The sequence below is a fragment of the Lycorma delicatula genome, chromosome 5 (assembly GCF_047948215.1).
Source record: "Lycorma delicatula isolate Av1 chromosome 5, ASM4794821v1, whole genome shotgun sequence".
NCBI classification, from domain to species: Eukaryota; Metazoa; Arthropoda; class Insecta; order Hemiptera; family Fulgoridae; genus Lycorma; species Lycorma delicatula.
In genome coordinates, this window is record NC_134459.1 from 66,110,420 (window position 1) to 66,135,699 (window position 25,280).

General features: G+C 34.1%; 2 protein-coding genes across 3 annotated transcripts in view; one reads left to right on the plus strand and one right to left on the minus strand.

Moving 5' to 3' along the window:
- Nucleotides 1-13,798, minus strand: part of LOC142325049 (luciferin 4-monooxygenase-like) — a 42,652-nt gene extending 28,854 nt beyond the window's left edge. The window contains exons 1-3 of the mRNA XM_075366334.1: nt 13,446-13,798; nt 11,432-11,639; nt 1,871-2,216 (exon numbers count right to left, since the gene is read on the minus strand). Of these exons, the coding sequence (XP_075222449.1) occupies nt 1,871-2,216; nt 11,432-11,639; nt 13,446-13,562 (671 nt within the window). The 5' untranslated portion in view covers nt 13,563-13,798. The remainder of the gene's footprint in view (nt 1-1,870; nt 2,217-11,431; nt 11,640-13,445) is intronic.
- Nucleotides 1-25,280, plus strand: part of Trax (Translin associated factor X) — a 639,975-nt gene that overhangs the window by 605,000 nt on the left and 9,695 nt on the right. The window contains exon 1 of one of the 2 annotated variants that reach the window (XM_075366332.1): nt 22,229-22,427. The exons of the other annotated variant lie outside the window; for it this stretch is intronic. Coding sequence (XP_075222447.1) covers nt 22,421-22,427 — 7 coding nt within the window. The 5' untranslated portion in view covers nt 22,229-22,420. Of the gene's footprint in view, nt 1-22,228; nt 22,428-25,280 lie in introns of those variants that run through there. 2 annotated transcript variants of the gene reach the window in all.

Consider the following 25,280-nt stretch of genomic DNA (forward strand, 5'->3'; position numbering starts at 1 on the left):
TATAAGAAAATGAAGACCAATTAGATTTCTGAAAAAACATGGGTAAACAAGGAACAATTTTTGCCCTCAGATTATTTTTAGCATAGATATTGGTAAAAAGTTATGCTTTTCTTCATTGTATTTGTAATTCTTCAGAAAGCATTTATAATGTAAAAATAAAAAAGTATTTATAAAAATAAGATTAAATTATAACAAGAAAAGAAAGTGTGTAATTAATATTTATCTCATACCTATTGTAAGCATAAACAAAGAGGAAAAACCAGAGCTGTATAGTAAGACAAGAATGTAACTTACCCAATTACATTTTTAATTTACCCATGTTAGAACCAATAAAAGAAAACATTGGGACCAAAGTAACAATCCAAGAGAAAAAAATAAAACCATTAAAGTTTAAAGATGTTATTGTTATTTTGGCTGAAAACAAATACTTAAAAGTAGTGAAACTTAAATAAAAAAAACAAGGGAATGAGTTGTAACAAATATAACAAGATATGCATTTGAATAGTCTTCTTTACAGACTTTGAATTTATTACTTTGTAAGAAATTTTATTATTACTTTTTTTTAAAAATAAGTAACAAACAATTTATTCCTTGTTTTGTTTACATATGGATATCAAAACAAATTATATACCAACCAACTCTGGGAAAATTATAGAATTATGCTTTAAACCAGTAGGCAATTAAACATTTGATAAATAGTTTCTATTTTGATAAACATTTCAAGAAAGGGTTTATTATCAAACACAATATGTCATGCAGGAGGACGTGTAGGAAATCATTGTTTTTAGCATAATCTAAACTAAATATTTAAAACAAATAAATTCAATTATTTTATCAATCTTGTAAAAAGAGTAGTTTTTCTTTTTCCCTCATATATAATTGAAAAGAATATATGTTTTAAAAGATAAAAAATATATTTTTTATAATTATAGGACAAAAAATACAGAGGTTATAAATGGCTAAAGAGATATAACTCTTCTGTCATATAATCAGTAATGCTGATTGTATTGATTGAATTGGTCCATACATCTACCACCACAATATAATTTAATTTTTTATTTCTGCAACCTATATATTCAAAAGAACTTAATATATCCAGTTATTTAATGATGTTTATTCATAACACTAGGATGAAAAATAGAGAAGGAAGAAGGAAGTATTAAACGAATACATTTCTATTTGTTTAAAAAATACAATTTCTGATCTCTGTGATCAGCGTTTCATCTAGAGGTCCCAGGTTTGAATCCCAGTCAGGCACAGCATTTTTCATATACTACAGTCTCCATTTCATATTCCCAAGCACAAGTTTTGAGCTTATATGGTGAATTAATCATCAAAAAATAAATAAATATATAGTGAAAGAAAAGGCAAAGGCAAAGCACAGTATTTCTGGCTCTAGTACATATCTAAGGTTCTCTTAAGTCGTAAATGGCTGCAGGGATCCACTAATACTACATAATATGTTAAAAAAGTTTATATTTTTTTTAAATTGGAGTGCATCCAATTTGTTGTTACGGGACATTCATGAACAGTTTGATGTCTTATTCATAAAAAATTCAATAATTTTTAAATGTTTTAAATAAAATCTTTAGCACAAAAATTATCATTCTAAAACAATCGAACATTTATTATTCCAAATTACTAAGTTAAGCTGATGAGCACTGTGTTTTGTTTTTGAAAGTTAAAGACATTACAATGGACTTGCTTTTGTAGTACGTTAAATTTATATATATAACTACAATTTCTAGTCTGAAAATTCTGTATTTATTTTGTTTATAAGCGTAATTACTTCAGTTGCAAAATAAACTGGATTTATTACAAGACATTAATGTCATACAAAAATTATCTCAAATTATGATATTATACTCACCTTGCTCCTCTTACAAATGATTCTAGATTAGCATGTGATAACTTAACACCTTTTGGAAAACCTGTAGTACCACTAGAGCATAACACAACAGCAGTTTGAAAATATGAATCAAATTCATCAGGTTTAAAATCATCTACTCGAACTGATGGGTGTAATGGTTTGACAAGGTCAGAAAACATAAGTGCTTTATAATTAACATTGAACACAGGCAATGAATTATCACTAATTAGAATCAACTCTGTAATAAAATGACATCTTTTGACTGCAGCATGAACTGTTGGTAATGTTCGTTCAGAACAGAATATGTATTTTGGTTTAGTTATATTTAAACAATGATTAAACTCATCTGAAATAAAAAAATTTATATAGATTAAGTTGTTTTTTTTATATTATTAATTAAAAAATAATTAAGTTAATTTAAAAAATATATTTCAAACTTCTCTGATTAATATCACATCATGAGAAGATTGTTAATCTACATGTAAATTACTGTACACTTCCTAGTTAGGTACAGTAGCAGGCTGTAGATCAGCCTCCTACTTAACCATTTCATTTGAGTGACATGAAAATTTACTTCTGCATGTAAGTTGTGTAATTACAAATTTCATAATGAGCGCTACATTATTAAACTAAACACCTCTCATGGATTTTCTAGCAAAAAAAAAAAAAAATTGAAAAATTTCAGTACATTTAAGAATTATGAATAGATGCTATATCCATACTTATATTACATATTGTTTTTAGTAATAATTACATTATTTATTTTTCATGGTAAAACTCGGTAACATTCATGTGAAATATAAAGTTTTAAACTTAATATAACATTTAAAACATAACCTCGAAAATATATCACTATAACTACATTAATAAAAATATACATATTAAAGTAATAGTAAAAACTATACTGTCTTTTAAAGCGAATAGTTCAACAAAATATTTAGGATAAATAAAAATACATCTCAAAATAAATTTAACAGTAGTAGGATTTATAGAATTAATAGTAAGCATATGGGTAAAACTTAAACGACCTTTAAACGGATTTTTAGAACATTTAAAAGCATATAAAAATAAAAGAAAGAATGTTTCCAGTGTTGCTCCTCATTATCCATGTGCATACAATAAACAACGTAAAAAATAACCTACAAGCATTAGAAATAAATAATAACAATAAATTTGAATATTTAAAAAAAGATCATATTTACAAGTGTAAGATTACACTCTTGAATGAACAGGTAAATTTCAAACATGATGAATTATTAAAAATGGCACACCTGATTTAATAAGAAGTTTAATTACAACCAATATTTAATTTAGATAATCATGATAACAATCAGTTTTCACATTTAAGAAAAACACATTACCTGATTTATTATTCAATTAACACAACTGTATTTTTTATTTACTTCATTCTTAGTCTACCCCTTGGTCTTCTACCTGTTTCCTCTGCATGTAACATGCTGTTTGGTAATCTTTCCTCATCCATCCTAACAGTATGGCCAAAACACCTGAGCTTTCATCTTCTAATTGACTTCTCATTTTCCGTTCCTCTCTAATCATACTGCTCCTTACTCTAGCCCTTCTTGTCATCCCTAGCATACTTCTCTTGAATTTCATTTCTACTGCATGTATTCGACCCTTCATCTTTCTGCCACCTGTCCAGGTTTCGCCACATAGGTAAAAGAAGTGTAATATATTTAGGGTATATGTATATATGCATTTATGTTTGTTCTACCAAAGCAGTTCAACAACCAAACCGATTTAGATGTATAAACCCGCATAGGCATCCCTTACATTACCGGGAGTGTCATAGGCTATATATATAAATTACATTATTTAAATATATATATATGTGTGTGTGGGTATATGCGTGTGTGCATGCGTAGTAGTAGTAGTAGTAGTAGTAGTAGTAGTAGTGGAGATTTGAATTTCATTTCTGCTGCATGTATTCAAACCTTCATCTTTATGCCACATAGGTAAGAGGAGTTAATATACTTAGGGTATATGTATGTAAGCATTTATATTTGTTCTATCAAAGCAGTTCAACAGCTAAACCGATTTAGATCTCTCTCTCTCTCTCTCTCTCTCTCTCTCTCTCTCTCTCTCTCTCTCTCTCTCTCTCTCTCTCTCTCTCTCTCTCTCTCTCTCTCTCTCTCTCTCTCTCTCTCTCTCTCTCTCTCTCTCTCTCTCTCTCTCTCTCTCTCTCTCTCTCTCTCTCTCTCTCTCTCTCTCTCTCTCTCTCTCTCTCTCTCTCTCTCTCTCTCTCTCTCTCTCTCTCTCTCTCTCTCTCTCTCTCTCTCTCTCTCTCTCTCTCTCTCTCTCTCTCTCTCTCTCTCTCTCTCTCTCTCTCTCTCTCTCTCTCTCTCTCTCTCTCTCTCTCTCTCTCTCTCTCTCTCTCTCTCTCTCTCTCTCTCTCTCTCTCTCTCTCTCTCTCTCTCTCTCTCTCTCTCTCTCTCTCTCTCTCTCTCTCTCTCTCTCTCTCTCTCTCTCTCTCTCTCTCTCTCTCTCTCTCTCTCTCTCTCTCTCTCTCTCTCTCTCTCTCTCTCTCTCTCTCTCTCTCTCTCTCTCTCTCTCTCTCTCTCTCTCTCTCTCTCTCTGTGTGTGTGTGTGTGTGTGTGTGTGTGTGTGTGTGTGTGTGTGTGTGTGTGTGTGCGTGCGTGCGTGTGCGTGTGCGTGTGCGTGTGCGTGTGTGTGTATGTGCGTGCGTGCGTGCGCGCGCGCGCGCGTGTGTGTGTGTGTGTGTGTGTGCGTTAGTGCGTGAGGGAGTGAGTACTGGCGTGCGGGCGGGCGTGTGTAGTAGTAGTAGTAGTAGTAGTAGTAGTAGTAGTAATAGTGGAGATTTGCCGCTGAAGTATAGATTTTAAAGAACTGAATTAATGTACTACGAACTATGAGCCTCTATTATTGTGTTAGCGAGGTTTGAACTGAATTATTCAAATCAGTCGAATGAATAGTATTACAAAAATAATATAATTGAATTTACGTTATATAAAATAAAATATTCTTATCTTTTATATATATATATATATATATAAATAATAATATATATATAATATATATATAAAAATGAATGTTTGTTTATTTGTCTGTTTGTCCCGTATACGTTCTTATACCAATCATCTGATTGCGATGAAACTTTCGTGAGTTGTTGCGATTCAGGTTTCTGAATTAGTTTGGAACCGCTAGGTACGCGGGGTCGTGATATTTCAAAAAATTGTATTTATGGTTCGATTTGACTCATATTTAGAATATATATTAGTTATGTGAAAAGAAAAAGTTTTGCAAAAACTATACCCGCTAGGTGGAACCGGTGTCGAGATATTTAGGAAACAAACAAATATAAAACAGCCTTTCTTCTTCTACATATATAAAAGGCAATGTTCACATGTGTGTCGGCTGTACACTAAAAAAGTACTGGACCGATTTACACTCGGGGGGAAGGGCGAAAGGGAAAAGGAAATAGGGAAAATTGGGGAAATAAAAAAAATTGAAAAAGGGGAAAAGGAAAATGGAAGGGAAAATAAAAAGAATACAATAAAATGGGGGAATGTGGCTAATGGTGGAAGCGGGAAAATGGGGAGGAAAACAGGAAATTGATGAAGAAGGTGAAAACGGAAAAAGTGAAAGGTTAAATTTTGTAAATTCCCTAATGTTCAGTTTTTAACGTATTATAAAACGTTTAATTTAATCTATATACATACTCAAATCTAGCGATAGAGAGTATCGCTCAGAAAAAATATTAGTTACGCGAAAAGAAATATCTTTGTGAAAAAGAGAAAAAGGGAGAAAGGGAAATAGGGAAGAGGGAAGAAGAAGGGAAAAAGAGAAAAAGGAAAAAAGGGAAGATGCGAAAAAGGGAAAGGTTAAATTTGGTGATATTCCGTATTGTTCAATTTTTTAATGTTTTATCAAACTTTCATTTGTGTTCATTTAATCTATATATATAATCACATCTAACAATGGCGAATCATTACCGGGTCAACTAGTATTAAATAGATTAAAAAAATTTCTGTTTAATGAAAATCTCTAACTAATAATGGGCTTCCCATGGAGACTGCGTGTGAGACTATAGTGGTGAAATGATGCGTGTAATAAATGGGATGCCCCTTGGGCGCTGTTTGATGCAATGTAGTATTTTTATAATATCTCTGCAAACAACCATCCGATTTTCAAAATTCAAACGGCGTATTTGTTAGTGGGTTGAAGGTACTTTTGTTCCTGATGCATGCAGATACTCTATCGATCTGACAGATCACGGTTATTCGGAAATGTTGTTAAATCTTCGCAGCCAGTCTTCCAACTTTAAAAATTCAAATGGAATATTTGCAAGTAAAATACAAAATCAACAAACCAGAACAAACATTAACTGATACATTCAGAAAAATCAAGTGGCCTGTGCTACTCTGAGACCAACTTGAACCCGGCGAGCTCCCACAAAGGATCTTTGTAGAGTTTGATTTATACAGTACGATTAGAGGTAATGCTGTCGGCATCAGATTGAGGATCGAGCCCACTGTGTCGAATTTCATGCTTTAGGGAGACAGGGTAAAGTGGAACTGCATACACTGCCACTATTATTGTGCTGGGCTGTGACCGGTGCATAAACTACAAGTGATTACTCTAGATAGAGCTGTCGTAGATCAGAGCAATTGCATCTTTGCCAAGGGCCAGGCCTACGTAACACAGAAAATATTTAAATGAAGTCGGAGGGCTCTGAATTGTAATTGTCCTATATTAAAGAACTCTGAATAATAATTATTGTACAGGGTCATTCACGGGAACCGGATGTTTTTGAAGTGGGTTGTACTTGGGCGTTCGTGGTGTGAGGGGTACGTGGCTGTTGTCTGACGTTTCCTTTCTTCATAGCATTTACATTTTAGTCGTTGAGATGGAGCCGTGGACACTAGACCAACGCCTGTACGCGTATGACAGTTTTGTGCGAAATGACGAATCCGTAACTGCTGTTCAGCGAGATTTCCGCCGTCAGTTTAATATCCATTGTAATGCAAGTGTCCCTTCTCGTAAAACAATATTGTGATGGGTAAACAACCTTCGAACAAGCGGTTCAATATTGAAGAAAAAACCACCGGGTCCCCGACGAACTGCTAGCACTCCGGAGAACATCGAACGAGTAAGGGAAGCCATTGTCAGAAGCCCACGCCGCTATATTCAGCAGCGCTTCAAATGAGCACAAGTACGGTAAGACGAATTCTGCATACAGACCTGCATTTCCATCCTTACAAGATAGCCGTCGTGCAGCAGTTAAACGAGCAAGATTTCACGCAGCGATTACAATTTTGTCGACAAATGCTTACCATTTTTGAAGAAAATGAAAATTTGTTATTGTTAATGAGTGACGAAGCCCATTTTCATCTGAATGGCTTCGTCAACAAACAGAATTGCCGGTATCGGGCAGAAAGAAACCCACATCAGATTCACGAGAGACCACTTCATAGCCCAAAGGACTGTCTGGTGTGCAATAGGAAAGGTCGGTGTTATGGGACCATATTTTTTTGAAGAAAATGACGCTGCCGTAACTGTAACAGCTGGTCGTTACATTGCGATGCTGAATACCTTTTTCATCCCTGAGTTACGAAACCGGAGAATCTATTTTCAAAATGTGTTATTCCAGCAGGATGGAGCTACAGCGCACACAGCGAGGGCAACGATAGCTGTTCTCTGTAACTTGTTTCCGGGACGGATAGTTTCCCGATTCGGCGACATTCCTTGGCCCCCTCGGTCCCCCGACTTGAGTAGTTGTGACTTTTTTCTGTGGGGGTTTCTGAAATCGCGTGTGTACGGCGTACATTGGATAAACCGCGTACATTGGAGGACCTAAAGATCGCAATTCGTCATCACGTCACCCAGATTGATGTAGACATGCTGCAAAGAATTGAGGCCAGTTACCGTAAAACGCTACAACAATGTATTGCCCAAAATGGACATCACTTGCCGGACATAATTTTTCGTTCAGGAGTAAGTAACAAATGCTTTGATTTAACAAGTGTTTCAGTACCAATAAAACTTTTTTAAAGTAAATATTCAATTTTTTATGATTATTTTAAAAACATCCGGTTCCCGTGAATGACGCTGTATATTAAAGAGTACTCCGACGGTATATAAATAGTTTCCTTGAAGGACAAAATTTTCTTATCGATGTAAGACCTGGTAATAACTTAATTATTAGACAACCTTAAATGCCTGCAATTTCTAAAGCGTAAAAAATATATTTAAACTAATTAAAACTGGCTGACAGTTGATTGATCACCCATTATTTTATTTAATTAAATACTGCATAACTAGTCCTTTATTTCCGTACTTTGTTACCTTTTTTTATTTCGATTTATTGCCAATCTTTTAGTTAAATTTATTTATTTTGACGTGAAACGTCTTTAAAATCACATCGAAACATACGGGTTTATTAATTTCCAGCTGTTTCTAGAACAGAAATTTGTAACTAACGAAGATTTCTATACCGTCCTGCTTTAATATCTCCCACATATTAGTCTCGGAAACATAAATGCGGTGTCATTTTAAAACTTACATGGTCAGCTCACCGATACGACTTTGAGTGTGCGTCACTAGCGAGTGGGTTAGCGGGGAGCCACAACGCAGATCAGCCAAAACTGGCGCTCTTGCTCATTTAAAATAAGTGTAGCTCACGACTTAGACGTGATAGCGCGGTGATTTGTGTGCTTATTTTTAGAGTTTGGCGAGATAGATCGATTTATAATAATAAGCATATTTTGACAACATTTATGTGTAGAAAAATTAAAGTAAACGTGTAAAAAAACTATAAAAATATGTCAGCCTCAACCCCCGCAAAAGACTGCCAGAAATATAAATTACGCATATCGTGGAAAGAGGAGTTATGAGCCACGCACAGGTACCTCAATGTCCGGTGACGAGCGAGCGAGACTGTTTCGAGAGCATCGCAAAACTGGCACGGCGCGCTCAATGAATGCCGCTGACGGCGCGAACACCTCTACTGCTGCTTATTATGTCATATATTTCTTACTTCCCATATCACAGACCAATGTTGAACAAAATTGTCGTCGAATATTAATCAAAATAAATATATTGTACCATTTAGTGTCTGTTTTATGTTAAAATTAAATTTAATACAGAGTCAATGTCTCGTTTTTATTTCAATTCAATACTCTAAAAGTAACTCGCTGACATACAGACCGACCAATTTATCTGTAGAGTTGGCCAATTGAAGTAATTCAAATTTTCCATAGGAAACTTTCAGTTTTATTCAAAAAATACGATGATAGCTCTCATTTAACTCCATTTAACAAGATAAGTTGGTCGGTCTGTAGCTCGGAGGAACTTCATCCAAGGTCTGTAACGTTTCACGTTAGACCAACAGCCGTGCGCCCCAACACAGCCCCACCAAATTTTTTGGCAGTCATGTGTTTTTAGTTTTTATAATTGTTTTTATTATTTACATAATTATTGAATACACACAACTAAAATAATGTTTTATAAATGTTGTATTTCTTTTAAAATTACTTTCAGTAATTATCGTTTTTGGTTTTAAAAAGAATGTTTATTAGGTACAGAAAAATGAATACAATCTTCTGTCTATTTTTTGTCTTTCTTGCTTCAATAAAAAACGGATTTTAAAAGTTTTTATGTGCTTTTATTGGTTGTATTTACATAAATTAAGTTGCTTTCTAAAATTTTGTTATTAAATCTTCCGCACTTATTAGTCATTTAACAAAGCTATCCAACTATAAACCTGAAAACACCTGTTTTTTGTCACCAACTGTTATGTTTTACATCGGATATCTTAAAAACTACTGGAGTTACATTTCTGGGACCTATTTAATCTATTTCCCAGTTCAAATTACATACCAAACCATAAACTTTACTCCTTAATTTGGTTCCCAAAATTACAATAGATCTTCTTTTTATTAGAAGAGCTGAAAACCGGACCCGGGTTGAAATCTTCCACTAGACGTAACTTGAAAACAAAGCGTTTCCATACCTACAGTTATATGAGCCTTTATCATTAATTTCACAAGTAGAACATGTCCTGAAAGTTTCTTCATATCTTTGTGTGATACACTGTATATCACAAAAGTTCAATCATGTGATTTTTAATATACTTTTATTATTATTCATTTACCATTCAACTGAATGTTATTTAAACTTTATCAAGTAGTTCACTGAGAAGTTTTCCTTATAGTTACAGAGAAAACTTTCAAAAATAATATAAATAGAAATTTTCAAAGGATATTGTGAGTATAAAATGTAAACACAAAGTACATTATGAGTAATAAAATATTTTTCTGATATTACAAATGTATTTTAGCAAAAGAAAAATCAACTGTTTCCTTTGATTTACCAGAGCTTTAAAACCACATCACAATATTTTTTTCCAAAATTGTTAGTAGAAAGCTGTAGAAGAGACATGTATATTTTTAATTTTACCCAACTATTTCTGAAAATGTGCCATATGCTATGTAAGGTTTTGTCACATTAATGTAATGTAAGACTTAAATCACAAAGTCATTGTTAAATTTATTAATTCATTTTAGAGTTTATCTAAATTTATCAAACTCTATTTCATTAGCCATATTTTACATGTTTCAAAACATCAAGAAATTAACTAATTCATCGACTAAGTAATGACAGGCCAGTGCCCAAATACACTTATTAGTTTTTTTAATGAAAAATAGATTTTGTAGCAAGTGAAAAATATAAAATAGTCATGAGCTATGATTTTTTTTTTAGAATTCATGTGGTGCTCATAGACTACCTGGTAAAAGGTAGGTAGGTCCATCACCAGGGAGCATTACACTTCACTACTGGACCAGTTGAAGGACTCTATTCAGGCTAAAAGGAAAGTGCTTTTTCTATACAATAATAAGCCTACATACACATACCGGGTTGCTGCTGCAAAGCTTCATGATCAAAGTGCTTCAAAATGCACCAGAAATAGCCAGCGATTATCTCTTCTTCCCATACTTGAAGAAATGAGTCTCCAGATGAAGATTCACTTGAAATAATGAGGTCAAATCAGAGACAACCACTCATTTTGCAGAGCTGGACAAATTGCATTATAAATAGGGTATTAAAAAATTGGGAAGTTGTAGGTTTGAACATGTCAAGTTGTCAGGTAACTATATTTAAAAAATAAAAATAAATTTATGAAAAATCTTGTGTTTCGTTGTCAGACCAATAACTTTCTGAATTGCCATCATAATTATATTTAGCAATAAAAAGATTTGAAATAAGATTGATCTATGTATACTTAAAATATAAATGGTTCCATTTTTAGTAAATTTATATTACTGTAAGCTTACAAAAAAGTAAATATTCATAAATTGCATATATTAACAGTTATTTATCACCTAGAAATGTTGGCTTGAACTCATTTATATACAATACATTTGAATAGAAAAAAATTTGAAGTGATGTTAGGTATACTGTAAATAAAAAAATTCCTGTATTTTTTATTCATGAATAGCATTACCATAAACAGAAAGAAATCACATAAATCAGTATTAAAAAAAAGTCACATATTTTAATATTATATACAAAAAGTGGCTTTACCTGCAGTATATGCTGGATTTAATGGAGCACTTACAACTCCAATATAAAGGGTAGCAATAACAGGTACTATAGACTCTAACCTATTTTCACAACATATGCTGATAACATCTTCACTTTTTAATCCTCTAATTTTTAAATTTTGAGCCAAATAGCAGCTTGAATGAAGAATATCACTAAATGTCTGACTTTTTCCAGTAATTGCATCAATCTAAAAAAAAATAAAAAAATAGCATTATGGTAATTTTTAAGAAATTCATACAATTTAAAATGTTCCTGTCAACAGAATTCACATTGATCTTAATTACTTAATTAAATTTAGTTATAATGCCTTAAAAAAACATATATTGTAAACATTTAATCAGTCTAATTATCTATTTTACAGAAACCTTTTTTACGAAGGAAAACCTTTTTTTAAGAAAAAATATAATCAATAATCATACAATCTTTCTGCTGTAAATAACTGCTATTTAACCTATAAGCACATTCCATCGTTGACAAAATTGCTTTTCAAGTTAAAGGAAAATAATTTATTTAGTGAAAGTAAGTTTTGGCTTACAAAACACAGTAGATCTATACTACTGAATAAAAATTCAATATCACAGGGACAAAAAAGAAATTTAGGGAGGAAGAATCTTGAATTTGGTTGAGACATATTTATAGCCTCATTTAAATTTTAAAAAAACATGTTGAGAATTACAAAAATGAAATACTGGGAACCCTTCAATACCTACTTGTAAAGAATTTGTTAATATTACTTGGACTGTAATGGGTTTATTAAAACTGATTTAACAACATAGGATTTCAAAAGTGAACTTTTGAAATTATTCAAATTGTATAAAAGCAAAGTTGATACAAAATCTCTCATAAGCAAGATCTTTTATTTTAATCATAGATAATGTACCATATTGCGTTGAACTTATGCTAAAAACACTTTCCTTCAGTAGTTAACATATTTTGGAATGCTGGCTTAGTCCAAAAAAATGTCCTTGTAAGTCTATACTAAAAATCACTTTTTTTACATTAATACATTACTATACATTAATAATTACATGGTTAGATGCACAGTCATGTCTTCTACACTACACAACCCTCATTAAATTAGCACGGGTTAATGTGAAAAATTGGGATTGCTTCTCATAATGTAATATCTAAGACAGATGTTAAAGAGTGATTGTTTTTTCAGTAACAGTAATCAAATGGAAGAAAATATAGAATCACATTAAATGATGTAGAATCAGATCAAAGCAGGGGCAAAAGACGAAATAAAGGAGTAATTTACAACATTGAAATTACTAATTCTGTTATACTTTCAGTTTCTAACAAAAAATTAACTAGACACCCCTCAGTGAGTAACACTCGGCGGAATAAGACGCAAGCAGCACAACGTAAAATTTGCCATTTTTGGTAAATTACCGAACCGTTAAAAAAAAATTATTTATTTAAAATACAGCAAAAAGACTTTATTTTAGAAAAAACAATATTTCTCTTCCCACGAATTTTTAAATAATATTAATTAAAAATTTCTGCATTCCGTTAAACGTATACATGAACATGTATTCATACAATTTGCTTTAATGTCTTATAAATTGTGAATCATTTTGTAAGTATTTTTTATATTTTGTATCTTCATATACTTACACATGTTAATATTTTAAATAATATGAACTTTAATCATACATTTTTTATTTTATAATTAATTTTATATTTTGTGATCCTTCTCTGGGTTTTACAACTGTTTCCCTTGTTCCAAAAAATTTCCGGTCAGAATAACAGATTTATTTATTGTCTCCAAGTTAGCGAATAGTAACAACGAAGAATAATAAGTTAGCGAACGGTAACAACGTATATGTTACCATAGTTCTACGTTGTTAAACAATGATAATCCGCTAATTAAGAAATGTATACGACATCCGCGATAACCAGCCGCAGTTTTACTACAATAATTGCGAGAAATTTTCACTAGAATTACATATTTTTCATTCATAATATCAGCACTTCTACCAGAAATTCTTACCTGAGCGATTTTAGTCGCATGGTGTTTCAAACTTCTATGCAACATACATCCCAGAGATTCATTGCTTGGATTTAAATCTCTTTCAGGGATAACTCCATACAAAATATGCTCATCCATTTTGTTTTTTTCAGTATATAGAAAACTAAAACTAATTTTAATACGCTTAATTTGGCCTAAATTTATATTAAATAATGATAATTATTAAATAATAGTAAGACCATGACCATGACTGATAATCTCCCACTTCAAAAACATGATTAGGTGAACAGCAAAGATTGCATCAGCACCAAATATTAGTTTAATAGTTTTACCTCACTTATCCTTATATAACGATACGGGACCCATGAACTGGAATTGCTAGAATTTGATGCATAAATAAGCAAAACTAAATGAGTGGGAGAACTAAATAAAAAGAAACGGCGCAAGCGCAGATGTAAGTTTAAGAGAAGGGATAAAACTACGTTTTAAACTAATGCAGTAGAAATGTTCTTATTCTGTATTTTCAACACTGATCTCTAGATAAATTATCTACGACTGTCCGTAAATTGCTGCTTGTGTTGCGACATTTGGTCGTTCTTTTGGTTATCTGACTTAAGCAATTTATTTTACTCAAGTCAATTTATTTTACTTAATCGCGTAAGCGTACAATGATTTTATTTAGTACCCAGTCGCTCATTCTGTGACGCTGGAGTATGCATCAATACTGTACACCTAATTGAATTTTACGCCATATGTCCTCTATCCAGTCATATAAAGATTAGTGTTTTATCTCCACAACACAAAACACATTATTCGTCGGGCAACGTGTTAGTAATATTTTCTTTTAAAGTAATAAAATTTGTCGGTAGTGAAGAAATCGAAAAAAACCGGAGTAGGAATCTTTCAAGAGAACCGAAAAATAATATAAAGATTTGACTTACCCTTAATGTAATAAAATTACTTATCTTCCTACTGAAGTGCAGATTTATCCATATAAATGAAAATTCTTCATTTATACGTTTATCATTGTCTTCTGTTCATTCTTCCAAACACATCCCATTCATAAATACTTTAGGCGCTTTTTTTTTACCACTCATCCTCTTAACAATCCCAAATAATTTCTATAATCAGAAATTATTTCCTTTACCCTCTATTTATCATTTAATTACAGTATTTCTGATTTTTCCTTTCTTGGTCATAAAACTGATTTTCACAAACACCACTTCTATTATAATACATCTTGAATTTACAAATAAACTGACCATTTCAGTATATATCAGTATATTTCAGTTTACTTATAAATAATTCTGTATGTACTAATAATATTAAGCACACTTGTATATATATATATATATATATATATATATATATAATTAGTAAAATGTCAATTATGGTATAATAATAATAATTTTTTTTTTTTGCGGAGGTAGGTAGAAATGTATTTACGCACGGAATGTCGGGCACCCAATGGTGGTATTATCCAATCGCTATCAGCAGACTACCGACTAAAACCACCCCCCTCTCTACCAGGACTTGACCCGTAACCGTTTAACACATTACTTCCGGTCGAGTCCTATACTAGCCTGATTAGATGCTACCTAATTTTCATATATATATATATATAATTAGTAAAATGTCAATTATGGTATAATAATAATAATTTTTTTTTTTTGCGGAGGTAGGTAGAAATGTATTTACGCACGGAATGTCGGGCACCCAATGGTGGTATTATCCAATCGCTATCAGCAGACTACCGACTAAAACCACCCCCCTCTCTACCAGGACTTGACCCGTAACCGTTTAACACATTACTTCCGGTCGAGTCCTATACTAGCCTGATTAGATGCTACCTAATTTTCAGGACTATCTAGGTCAACCTTTTTGGTCCTGAGAATGTTGGCGACGAATCGAACTACACTTTCCCAGCTGCTCAGGTCACGGAGCATCATCGCAACCATGTTGTGGGTGCTCAGTGCTCTGACATCCGCCTTTAGTGTCCCTCTGTCTGCCGTCCACCAAGCACATTTGAAAAAGGTGTGCTCAGCGTCGTCCCGTGCAGCGGTGCAATAGAGTTAGTCGGGGGACGGCGCTTTCTCTATGACATGGATAATAATAATAATCATAATAAAAATATTATGATCAGTAGGGGGGATCCTGTCCCCCTACTGGGCGCGTCCTCAAGGTGGCGGATAGAGGAAGGCCTTGTAGATACACAGGGTAGGTGGTGTTCTTCAAAGGCCCACCCGCGGACCATAACAGGTACTTTAAATCCAACGAGTCTGTTCCAGATTGGGCGGCGTTTGGTCGGCGTCTGTTTCCCATGTTAGGGACGGCCGTTTCTAGTGGTGTCGGAGCCTTGCCCGCAGGAGCTTATCCTGTTACCCATTTGTTTTGAAAATTAATGGAGTACAACGATGTGAATATGCCGGGGCGGTAGGGTGTTGCGGGCTGACACCCTTCGGAGCCGTCGTGATGTTCAGTCTGGGGTGAGGAGTGCTGAAGCGAGTGGCGGCGCCTCACCTAATGGTACCACAAGGACTGGAACGTCTTCTGTGGCTTCTGTTGTGGCTGAAGTTCAGTCACCCAGTGCTGTAGAACCCCGGGGTAGGAAGCGGTTTAAATGGACAGATGAACATAATGCCTTCCTTTACCGTACCTACCTAACTATAACAAAAATGGAATCGGACATGAAACCGTATAGTGTTCCGCTGCACCAAGCGATGGTTGAGAAGTTCCCTGAGCTACGATGTAAGTCTGTCCAAAACATCCTGGATCAGCGCAGATCCCTTTTTAAGTCTAATAGGGTTCCTGCGGAAGTGGTGGCGTTAATCCGAGCTGATGTTTCTAGGGAGTTAGGGTTGTTGTCCAGCCCATCTTCAGATGAAAGTACTGTAGAAGAAACGATAAGAGCCGACAATCCCCTCTCCGATCAATTTGCTGAGAACGAGATGCTGTATGGTGGTATGGATCCGTCGGCCAGACAGCGTATACCAAGGCTGAGGGTTAATTGCGGAACGAGGAACATAGTGAGCCTTATTAATGAGATTCTTGAAGAAAAAGTAAGATTAGTACCCTCCATAACTGAGCTCCATGAGTTAGTGTACATCGGTGCGATTACGGCAGTCAAAGCGAATGGCCAGCGAATCATCGCTCCTGCAATGCGTAAGAGTCGCCAGCGTCCACCTTGGGAGGAGAGACTGTGTAAGAAGGTCGATAAGCTGAGAAAAGAGATTGGTCGTTTGCCCAGTTTCTTAACATCTGCTAACCCCAGTGGAAGGATCCGATCGGCGGCGGAGTCGATAATCCGAACATATGAGAACCCGGAAAACACCACCGGCCATGAAGTCCTGGATTTGTTAAAGCAACGATTGATGGTACTGTCATGTCGGCTGCGGCGGTATCGGCAGAGTAATATGCGCCGGGAACAAGCTCACTTGTTCCGTACCAATCAAAAGGAGCTCTATAAGCGGTTGCAGGTTTCACCTCTGCAACAACCTCAGGCGAACGCGTCCCCTACTAGTGAGGAGGTCTTGGGTTATTGGGGCCCGCTTTGGTCGTGTTCCTCACAGCATAACAGTGGGGCAAGGTGGATTCGTGAGGAACGAAAACGAGTTGATAGAGTCCAGACAATGGTAGATAATTTAATCACTCTAGAAGATGTACAGGAGGCAATTAGGAAAACCCATAATTGGAAGGCGCCTGGGATTGATGGAGTGCATAACTTTTGGTACAAGCGCTTTTTTTTTGTTCACAGGCGTCTTGCAGAATTTTATTCTGCCATCTTGCGAGATGCAAGCCTAATGCCGACCTTTTTCACCCAGGGGATGACCTATCTGATCCCGAAATCTTCTACTGCGAAGGCAGATCTATTACCTGTCTCCCCACAATATATAAGCTTTTTACTTCTGTTCTCACTGCCAAAATCAATAAGCATCTTGAGAGGCATCAAATCTTAGCTGAGGAGCAACAAGGGTGTCGTCAGGGTAGTAGGGGCTGCAAAGAGCAGCTAGTGATTGATAGCGTTATCTCTGTAACGGCAAAGAAGAGTCGGGGAAGCCTATATACTGGTTATATAGACTACAGAAAGGCCTTTGACTCGGTTCCGCACTCCTGGTTGATAGAGGTCTTACGTCTCTACAAAGTCGATCCCGTTGTCGTTGAGTGCCTAAGTGTCGTTATGGGTAAGTGGTGCACAAATCTTTTGTTGACCATTCCAGATAAGAACCCCGTTAAAGTCGGAGTAACACAGATCAACCGAGGCATTTTTCAGGGGGATTCCTTGAGCGCTTTGTGTTTTTGCTTAGCGTTGAACCCTCTGTCTTCCATTTTACAGAAGTCCAAGAAGGGTTTTGCTCTTGGGCAGTACAGTTTTAGCCACCTCATGTATATGGATGATATTAAGCTTATTTCTGACACTGAAAAAGGGATCCGGCAACTTGTCAAATTAGTCGAGAGGTTCAGTGTCGACATATGCATGAGTTTTGGTCTTGACAAGTGTAGGGTCAATGCTATGAAGAGAGGAAAATGGTCGCAGATTGAGGCGTGTGAAGTGCCGCAGATGGATGCTCCTGCACTCATGAATGCAATGCAGCGTGGTGAGACATATACCTTGGTTTCCTGCAGGATATTGGAATTAGCCATAGTCGAGCGAAAGAGGCCCTTACATCTGGCTTCAAGAGTAGAGTAAGAGCCGTCATGAGTTCCCAGTTGAGTGATTCTAATAAGGTAAAGGCCATTAACATATTTGCCGTTCCGTTGATTTCCTATAGCTTTGGTGTGATAAATTGGACGCGGACAGACCTTGAAGGGCTTAATAGAATGATTCGTGTATCGTTCACGCGACACCGCTCCCATCACCTGCTCAGCTCCGTCGAGCGGTTTCACCTGTCCAGGAATAGAGGAGGAAGAGGCGTTGTGGATTTGCGGGAGGTTCATGCAAAACAACTGCAGAATCTCCGGAAATACTTCCTAGAGAGGAGCCAATCCAGCTTGCTCCACGGGGTTATAGTAAAAAGTGACAGTAATCTAACCCCACTGCGCCTCAGTGATGAGAAATTTCAGCCCCTTGAGGATACCATCTCTGAGATCAGTGTGATGGATAGGTGGCGTTCGAGGGAGTTGCATGGGAGGTACTATGCGGCGCTTATGGATGAAGCGGTTGATCGAGATGCGTCTGTGGCCTGGCTGGAGTATGCCGAGTTGTTTGCCGAGACGAGGGCCTTGTATTTGCTATACAGGATAGGGTCGTCAGCACACTCAGCTACAGAAAACAAGTCGTCAAGGATCCTGCTGTAACCATTGACCTGTGCCGTTTTTGTGGATCGACCAACGAGTCCATCGAACATGTCGTTAGCGGGTGTCAGTTTTTAGCTCCAAGGGAATATACAGTCCGACATAACAACGTGGCGAAGATACTTCATCAGAGACTCGCTTTGAACCTGGGTCTCCTTGCCGTTTCAGTCCCGTATTTTAAGTATGCTCCTCAGCCTGTATTAGAGGACGATCAGTATAAACTGTACTACGATCGTACTGTTCTGACAGACAGGACAGTGGAGCATAATAGGCCAGACATCGTTCTGACCAAGAAGCAGGAAAAAATCACCTTCCTGATTGATGTCACAATCCCATTGTCCACCAACATAGTGAAGAAGTACACGGAAAAACTAGTGAAGTATAGGGATCTTGCAGAACAAGTCAGGGAAATTTGGAACCAGGAGAGCGTAATGGTGGTCCCTGTGGTTTTGGGCGCGATGGGAGAGATTCCACGTTCTCTGCATAGTTCATTAAGATCCGTTGGAGCACCAGCAAATCTGTTCCGACCAATGCAGAAGGCTGTGTTGCTGGATACATGCGCTTGGTCCGTCGGTACATCACAAGCTCGAGCGATAAGATAACGCCTGTTCTTGAAGGGCCAACTGATCGTCATCAGATGGAGCTGCAGACGGGGGACAATGGCCGTTAACATCTGATTGATGTTAAATTTTTATGTCTGGTATTTTGTCTTTCATTCATACATTTTACCCATAGTTTTCAATAGTTTATGTTACCATATACAATGCATGTCAGAACAACAGTTATAGCTCCTGCGCCTTGCCTATGGGCCGGCCAGCATGCTTTTTACTGGGCTTGCCCAAGAGAATAATAATAATAATTATTCGAAAGATGGAGAAAAAAAGGAAAAAAGGGTGGCCGAAAGGCAAATCCAGATCATAAGTTAATTAAAAATTAGTGAGTCGATTGTACAATGGAACACCAATGGATGTTTTTCAAACATCCATGAGCTCCATCGCTTGGTACATGATGTAGACCCAATTTGTATATGTCTGCAAGAAATGCATTTCTGCCGAAATGAAAATTTTTAATTAAAAGGATTCTATATATTTCGGCGAGATCAACCGCCAAATGTAAGAGTTAGAGGTGGAGTAGCTATATTAACATCGACTAGAGCTACCACCGAAGTGGTTGTTCTAAACACAAACCTACAAGCGGTCGCCGTTGGAATGAAGCGTCCACTTCAGATCACTGTCTGCAGCATATACTTGCCGAATTTTGATTGGAATAAGGATGACATAGCAAGGTTAATTTTTGAGCTTCCCCCACCTGTTTTACTGGTGGGTGACTTCAATGCTCATAATTCTCTTTGGGGATCGGATCGAATTACAAACATAGTTATATAATTACAATATAATTACATATAATTACAAATAATTACAATATAATTACAATATAATTACAAATAATTACAATATAATTACATATAATTACAAAGTTACATATAATTACAAATTAGTTACAAACATAGTAATGTAATTAATCATATTCCATTATTTAAATCTTCCGGTTAGTATATCTTGTTAATTATCACCATAAAACATTAACAATAATTAAATAAATATATACTGGTACCAAGGTGAAAAAATATGATTTTTGGAAATGTAAATGAGTGCATAGAAAATAGGAGAGAACTTGGAAAATGAGGCCAAAATATATTAATATTGAATGTACAAAGATCATAAGTTCTTAATTTTAGAAAAAAGAATGAGCTAACAAGTGGCTATAATTCACTTGACAGCTGCAGGGAGCAGAAGAATTGTCTAATAAAGTACTGGAGGGGGAGAAAGGAATTGATGATTTCAAAAGCGACTTTACTTTGATATAGAGGAAGCAATACAGGAAGTTAAAAATGACTTAGCAGAAATACTGAATTGGTATATTTGCTGCTAGGACTGATAGTTAATTTAAAAATAATTAAGAAAAAGTAAATGTAATAAAATGTGGTAGAAAAAAAGATTATGCTTTAAGAAAAATTCATTTCTAAACTATTTGTTTATAACCTAACCCAACCACCATAGAACACCGGTATCCACGATCTAAGACTATGTATAATAGCTTGAAAAGCACTTTTCTAGTGTCTTCTAAGCCCAAGAATGTTTATAATGTTCAATAAGATTTCTATTCTTATTAAAACATGATTATTGCAAATGAAATTTAGACAACTGCCTGAACTTTCTTTAATTGATAAATTAATTCTAGATATATAAAGATTAGATTAAGACAAAATCTTATTGTTTGCATTTTGTAGGAAAGCAAGAAACATTCTTTTAATTGTTAATTTGTGGTGTATCAATTTATGCCTGTAGACTAGTGTCTGTCTGAGCATCACACATTATTAACAGGGGATTCATTCTTAACTAAAATATCAGAATGGAATTATCTTCATCCTGATTTAAATAATAGCTGTGTAAAATATTTACAGGGAATCTTCCTTCTTCCTTGATGAAAATTAGTTTTTATTGGTATTTACTTATTCAACATTTATTTTAGTGAAAAATAAATAATTGAAACAAGCAAGTAGCAATTAAATTATGTTAAACTTCCTGTAAATGTTATTGGATTTTTTAATGTAATTTTTTTTTTAATCAAATAGGGCTCTCTTTGTGGTAATAGGTGTTTTTTTGAAGGGGGGATTTACAAAATATGAATTATACCAAATAAAATAGGAAAAACTCTTTTTTTGTAATATTTTACATTACTTCCATATAAATTTCGCTCTGTTTAATAGTTACGAACTGGTAGAACATTCTACATTATTTAAACATGGAAAATCATATAGTTGTTTTAGTCTCTATTTCACATTGTTCTTAAGAAATAACACGTACGTCCAGAGATGATTTCGTATGCGTTTCAAGTTTACAATATGTAGTATTGTCCTGATCTCTATTATCGTACTTTAAAACTATTTTACTATTACCAAAATTAATAAAAATTTTCCAACGATATTATAAACCCTTTCATATTATTATTACTAAGGTTAGTTATAGACTTGTTAATAAAATAATAGGTTACCATTAGTTATTTAATAAAACAGATGGGAATTGGTGTTTGTAATCTGAGGTTGCGGACGGTTTTTCAACATTTATGAATGCTTAACTGTATTTTTAAAAAAAAAACCTTGTAAATTTTTTTTTTATCTTTACCGTACACAAAACCGCCATTTAAATTAAATTTCATTGGGGTTCATTAATAGAAAATATTATACAAATTCGGCATGACATATTTACCCATTCCTGAAGTGATTTATGTAATTTACTACGTAAAACTTCTTTATTTTTCTATTTAGCCTCCGGAATCACCCGTAAGGTATTACTTCAGAGGATTTTATCTATGATTGTAAATGAAATCTTTTGTATAGTCTCAGGTCGACCATTCCTGAGATTTGTACTTTGATAAAATTTGCACCACACTGATAAGTACAACATTTGCATGCAGTCTATCTGGAACCCAACTATTCTGTAACGGCTGCGCTTCATTATGGCCCAGTACGCATGCGTTAATTGTTTCTGCGGTGGTGAATAGGTTATGTGTTAGGAAGTATTTTATCCTACTAGTATATGCAGATATAAAGTTTTGATAGATAATCTGTATTTGAACAAAATTAATAGTAGTATATTGTCATATATAGTAACACTATTGTAACAAAATTATTTAATAAAAAAATGTCAGGTAATGTTAACGTAGTACGTCGGGTGCGATAATTTTACGGTTGTACGGGGTTGAACGAAACCTAAGTAGCTTAAAATAACAATTATCCCCTGCCATGTTTACTTGGAAAGTGTATACTGAAGTGATTTCATGCGAAATTTAATTGCAACTTTAATCCAGACCTTCACTTGCCGCATTTTCTTTGGGGAACAGTTGGCTATATAATGAATCATTACTATTAGAGAAAAGAATTCTGACTTAGCCCACTTTAACGAGACAATTTCAGAATTTTACAGCCAAAATTTTATTTACTGTTGTAGATAATTTTTATTTTTAACGTTAATTAGACGAGGTTAGCAAGCGTAGGTTATGTTGATTCAGTGTACTAACGAATCGTCAATCTAACCTACGCTCGTTAACCTCGTATAATTAACATTAAAAAAACAACTTATTAACAACAAAAGTGATACTTAAACTAAAAACAATAATGTTATTTTACATTGATTAATAAGACATTTTTTTTGGGGGGGCTTTGAAATTCCCACAAAAGTATCCCCTTTTATGTCAGCATACGTAGTGTAAATTAACGAATGAATAAATCCTATTGTGTATGAAGCATAATACATAATACCTCTTCACATTTAGTAATACGATAGTTTAAATTTATGATATTCAAACTAGTGTGTTTTTAACCATGAAAATATAGGCAATGAAAGTGTTTTTTTTCTATTGTACACTTAAAACAAAAATGTTACATAAATTATTCTTCATAGTATAAAAGAGTTAAAATTGCTGATGCTTTTGAAATACCTTAGATATTAAACTAAGTAAACTGTGAATGCTAAAATTAAAATACTACAATAATTGTTACTTCAATTAAAATTAAATTATGTAATTTCCGTAAAATTTCAGTTATATTTCTGGTTGCATTGAGAATGGTTCACTATAAAATATTTTGAACCTCAGCATTTTTATATATTCTGAACAGTGATATTATAATTATTCTATTTTATTTTTATGTAGCTGAGCTTTTTATACTTACCTGTATATAATTTTGCTTTTAACTGAAAAGTTGTGTGTTTATGCTGCACAGTAGTATTTACTCATAATTACTTTACATTTTTATCCCAGTTTTATGACTGATGTATGTAGAGCACATGAGATATAAGTAGCAGTTGTTGCCTTCTCTGCAAGTAATTATGTTCATTGTAAACCCAGTTTCAAATATAATCAAGGTCTTGCTTGCAGGCCTGAATATCACCAGCATTTTGTGAGCTTGATGTACTGGTATGCAAAATATATTCAGGTTAATAAAGAAGACAAACTATTTCATTCCTCACTTTCTCTGAAAAGTTTGGTTTGGGATGTTTGTTAATCTTAATAATACAAATGTCATTTCTCATGTCAGGTAACCTACAACCATTAGAATATAACATCCAACAAATGTCCACCAAATATGTTTACTTATGCTGTTATAATTAGGAGGAAAGTAGTAGATCCTTGCACAAAGTTGATTTCATTTGTGTAAGATCTCTTTTACGGCCAGTTTCTTGCTTTAAATCCAACAGTGGGTTGGATTTTAGTATCACTAAATATTTCAGTTTGTAAAAACAAATAAATTTTTGCAGAAAGTAATTTTATTTTTAATTAAGGAAACTATAAGATTGCAGAAACTTATTGTATTGTTGACTTTCTTTTGACTTCATTAAATATCTTTCAATTTCCACAATGCTACCCCAATATTGAAGAATATTCCAAGAATTGAACAACAATTGGGTGATGAAGATATATATTTAATTGTCTAACTAATGGGTAAATTAATTACTATCAGTTATATAGCTTGGAAAATCTTCATATGTTTTTATCCTGCCGTAATTGCCCAACAGCTGTTCTGTACAACACAATTTGTTCATGTATTAAAATAAATTAACTTTATAATATTTTTTTTATTCATATATATTTTTTGTTAAAGAAATAAAATGTGTCTTTTAATATAACAAAAGCTCCTTATTCATAATAATACCCACTTATGACAAACCAGGCAATAGAATATTTTAATGTAATTCAACATTAAGTCAGCATATATGAAAGTATATGCTTATTATTCTTCTGTTGTTATTTTTAATGAATTGCTGAACTAATATTACCCACTTGATAAGTTATTAAATAACAAAACTTAAAAAGGTATGTATTTTCTGCATTATGATATACAAATGAAATATGGTCAGATAATTTCTATTGGATCAGTCCCAAATTTTTATTTTATTCTTCGTATATATTTTAATATATTCATCCATTTGATTTCTGATTATTACAGTGTTAATTATTTTTATGAAGGAATTTAACCTCTTCATTTTTTTTTATAATTCTGTTTTTTTGTGTTACTCCGATCAAGATTTTATAAGGTTTCCCTTAATCTATCAAAGCAGGTACATAGTTTTTTTTTTCCATGTAGTGCTATGCCAACCCATCCCAGATGTGATCTATATAACGTAGTTGATGCTAAACTGAGTAAAATTTTTTTATAGTGCCCTTTCATGTAATTATATATATAGAATCATATTTTTGTATTTAATATTATTGTTGTTTTTAATTTTTATTAAATAAATTTAATAAATATAGTTAAAAGAAGGGACAGACTTATAGGCCACATACTAAGGCATCCTGGAATAGTCGCTTTAATATTGGAAGGACAGGTAGAAGGGAAAAATTGTGTAGGCAGGCCACGTTTGGAGTATGTAAAACAAATTGTTGGGGATGTAGGATGTAGAGGGTATACTGAAATGAAACGACACTAGATAGGGAATCTTGGAGAGCTGCATCAAACCAGTCAAATGACTGAAGACAAAAAAAAAAAAAAAAAAAAAAAAAAAA